General features: G+C 35.4%; 1 protein-coding gene across 1 annotated transcript; it reads left to right on the top strand.

Moving 5' to 3' along the window:
* Positions 1–527: 527 nt before the first annotated feature.
* On the top strand, positions 528–1947 carry MRPS36 (mitochondrial ribosomal protein S36). Its single transcript, XM_012664499.1, has 3 exons — positions 528–543; positions 1005–1192; positions 1684–1947. The coding sequence occupies exons 1-3, from the start codon at positions 528–530 to the stop codon at positions 1699–1701; spliced, it is 222 nt and encodes a 73-aa protein (XP_012519953.1). The 3' UTR covers positions 1702–1947.
* The last annotated feature ends 1899 nt before the right edge of the window (positions 1948–3846 follow it).

The raw sequence follows: 3846 nt of genomic DNA, 5'->3' as shown, positions 1-3846 counted from the left end.
TGCGCCTCTCTGGATACTTGATCTTTAGTTCAGGGAGAAATTTAACATATTTTATAGGGATATTTTAAACTTATTTTAACTATTGAAGAATTAAGATTAACAAGTATAAAGGTATCGATAAAACTACCCTCATTTACATTTACCAGCTTTCTTATTCCCCACTGTAAGATATTACCTGTAAAGTTGACCATGTGTTGGCCTATGTGGGCTTATATGACAAAAAACTTACATAGTGTAGGTTACCCATATGGGTTGAACTCCACTAACTAGAAATTTCATTGCTTTACAAACTTGTTCATTTTAGTAATTCACTGATTTAAAACTACCTCCTAGTCAGGTACAGTTGCATGTGCCTATAGTCTTAGCTATTCAGGGGGCTGAGACGAGATGATCACTTGAGTCTAGGAGTTTGAGAACAGCCTGGGCAACAAAGCAAGACCCTGTCTCTAAAATAAATCAATAAATTTAAAAAAACCCACAAAACTGTACTTCCTTATTTGTTTTAAAAACAACTTTGTGGGCCAGGCATGGTGACTCACACCTGTAATCCTAGCACTTTGGGAAGCCCAGGTGGGAGGATCACATGAGCCTAGGAGTTCAAAATCAGCCTGAGCAATATAGTGAGACCCCGTCTCTACAAAAAATACAAAAATTAGCTGGACGTGGTGGTGTGCCCCAGCTACTGGGGAGGGTGACATAGGAGGATTGCTTGAGCCCAGGAGTTTGAGGTTACAGTCAGCTATGATCACACCACTGTACTCCAGCCTGGGCAACAGAGTAAGACCCTATCTCCAGGAAAAAAAGAAAAAACTTTATGAAATTATATATAGCCAGGTGGGTTACTCTACAGTATTTATCTCTTAGAATTATAATACTTCAAGAATTATTTGAAGAATTACTTGATTTCAAGAATGACTTGCTTATTCAATAGTAGATAACTCAAAATAGTATTTTAAGACACCTGAACAATTTCTCTAATTACGTTTTTTTATTTTTAATTTCAGTATCAGAAGTTTTGAGATCAGCAGGGCTACCGTCTCACTCTTCTGCAATTTCTCAGCATTCTAAGGGAAGTAAATCACCAGATTTGCTGATGTATCAGGGTCCACCAGACACTGCAGAAATAATAAAAACATTGCCTCAGAAATATAGAAGGAAACTTGTGTCTCAAGAAGAAATTGAATTTATCCAAGTATGTTGTTGTGCTTTATCATAAGACTGTGCAAAACACCGTAACATTTTAGCTTTGGAATTTCATTTGCTGATTTACATGTTCTTCCCATTGTCTTGTCAAGTTGTGGTCATAGCTAAGACAGATCATCAGGTAGGCCAGGGCTGTGAGAAACAAACCATAATCAGAGCCCTCAGTAAATGTGCATGATATATCAATAACAGTAGATATACATGAAAAACAGCTCCTTGGGTCCTCAATAATTTTTCAGAGTGTAAAGAGCTTCTGAGACCAAGAAATTTGAGGACCTCCGATTTAGGTCAACCTTGAGTCCCTTCCAGTCTGAAACTATGTTTATAACAATCGATATGAGTACCCAAAAGGTAGGAAAAACCCAAAATTATTTTTAAAAAACTAAAGATTATTTGCTCAAAATTGTGTAAAGTGGCCATGAAAACATTTACTGTGTCAATTTAATATCTAATCATACTGCTTTATTTTTTCTTTTTCAGCGTGGAGGTCCAGAGTAATCACTGTGGCTGCTGTTTGTCATCAGACAAAAGAATTATCTTTACAATAAATAACTTCTAAAATGAAAAATGAGAAATTGTATATTAAGCAACTTTAATAGATATTCTGTAAAAAAAGAGATATAGAAAATTTAAATGGACATTTGTATCTCCTAATTTATGTATCTTGGTCAGCTTCTCCACAAGCTTACCTAATTAATTGTTTATATACTTTATACTTATTAAAGTATACATTTTTAAATGTTAGCCTATTTACTCTTGATTATCAAATATTACCAGTGTTGAACTATTAAAAGCACACAATGTCTAGTAAAGTATCATAGGCTTCCCATAAATTCACTTTTCTTGCTGTTTCTGTTTAGACATGGAAAGAATTTATCAGGCAGAATTGCTGTTTTAGGGACATGATTTTCCTGACATTGGATAAGAATCAGTGAAATAATGACTCCATTACTTGTTCTTAATTCTCTGACATTTTTTCATTCACAAGTTTATTGGAGTATAACTGGCTTAATAAGTATATCCTACTCTAAATGATAAAAATATAGCCAAGGTAAAAACAGGTGAATAAGGTAATAAGACTGAGGAGGCCAGGCACAGTGTTTTAACACCTGCAATCCTAGCAGTTTGAGAGGCTGAGGCACGTGGATCACTTGAGGCCAGAAGTTTGACACCAGCCTGAGCAACATAGCGAGACCCCATCTCTACAAAAAATTTAAAAAATTAGATGGCCATGGTGGTGTGCCTGTAGTCCCAGCTATCTGGGAGGCTGAGGCGGGAGGATCACTTGATCCCAGGCATTTGAGGTTGTAGTGAGCTATGATTGAGTTACTACATTCTAGTCTAGGCAAAAGAGCAAGTCCCTGTCTCAAAAAAAAAAAAAACCGAAAACAAAAAAAGACTGAGGAAATGACACAAAAGATTATTTGTAACCTATATTCAAAACAAAGAGTATAAAGTGGAAAATCAGCAATCAAAATGAACATAGCATAGGATTTCCGAAGGGCATTTGTCAGGAAAAAATGAATATAGCATAGGCATAAATGTTTCATTAGAAATTGCAATTTGTTATGTTTTGGGGGTGTTAAGGTTTGTTCTTTGGTTTATTTTACTGTTTTGATTGTGATCATGTATAGAAATTCTGATAACCATTAACTTTCTCAATGTCTGAAAGCCGCATAAAATCAAACTAAATATTTACCTTATTAAGCAACTTCTGAATCTTTAATAGGGCTTTCCTGTGCCAAGCGTATGTATATTGTGAAAGTAAAGCCTCACAAAGCTAAATAAATTCTTTCATACCTTTAATCATTTCTAGAATATGCTTTAAAGAAGTCATCTGTAATAGTAAGGGTAGCTCATAAGGAAGAGACAGTAGAATTACTTTTTGAGTGTGTTTCTCTGTTTGCCCAGTTACCTATGGGTTAGTCTTTACTTTTTTCTACTACTCCAGAGTTGATCTACTTCTCTTGTAAGTTCTGTGCTGTGGCCTAGTGTAAATGTTGCCCAACATGAATACGAGATGGGTTTGGGTTTGATGCTAGCAGTAAGCTCTTGTGGTGACTTATGAAGAATAGATGCTTTTTTTATTATTATTTAAAAATATTTAGGAAAATTACTTTAAAACTAGCACTATTCTCTTTTTTCCCCCTAATTTCAGTAAAAGGAAGCCCATGGCTATTTTCTGGGCTTCAGGTAACGAAGAGTGGTTTGAGTAATACTGTGGGCCAACAGAAACCCTAACATTGGAACTGTGGATATGTATCTGAGGCCAGTCTTTACTACTTTACTGCTGCCGTGAGAGTCAAAATGAAAAAATATGTCACTGTTAACGGAATTTGTGAGTATAGGTATGACAAAAAGGTATGTCAGTGGGAATTGCTGTCATAGGATGAGCTCTCAAGGAGGACAGTGTTGTAGAAAGAATTCTGGCTAGGCTTAGAGTTGAACAGCCTGTATGTTTATTTAGGGGTTTAGGGGTTAAGCACTTAAATATATGTAATCATCAGCAAATTGCTGAATTTGTCCAAATATCAGTTTTCCTCTCCAGTACTATACAGTGTGATAGGCAAGATCAAATTAGTGTATTATCTATTACTTTGTAACAAATTGCCCCAAAATTAAGTGACTAAAAACAAAAATAAT

The sequence above is a fragment of the Propithecus coquereli genome, unplaced genomic scaffold, assembly GCF_000956105.1.
Source record: "Propithecus coquereli isolate 6110/MARCELLA unplaced genomic scaffold, Pcoq_1.0 Scaffold9, whole genome shotgun sequence".
Lineage (NCBI taxonomy): Eukaryota > Metazoa > Chordata > Mammalia > Primates > Indriidae > Propithecus > Propithecus coquereli.
Note: the sequence above shows the minus strand (reverse complement) of the source record. Positions and strands in the feature narration are given on the sequence as shown.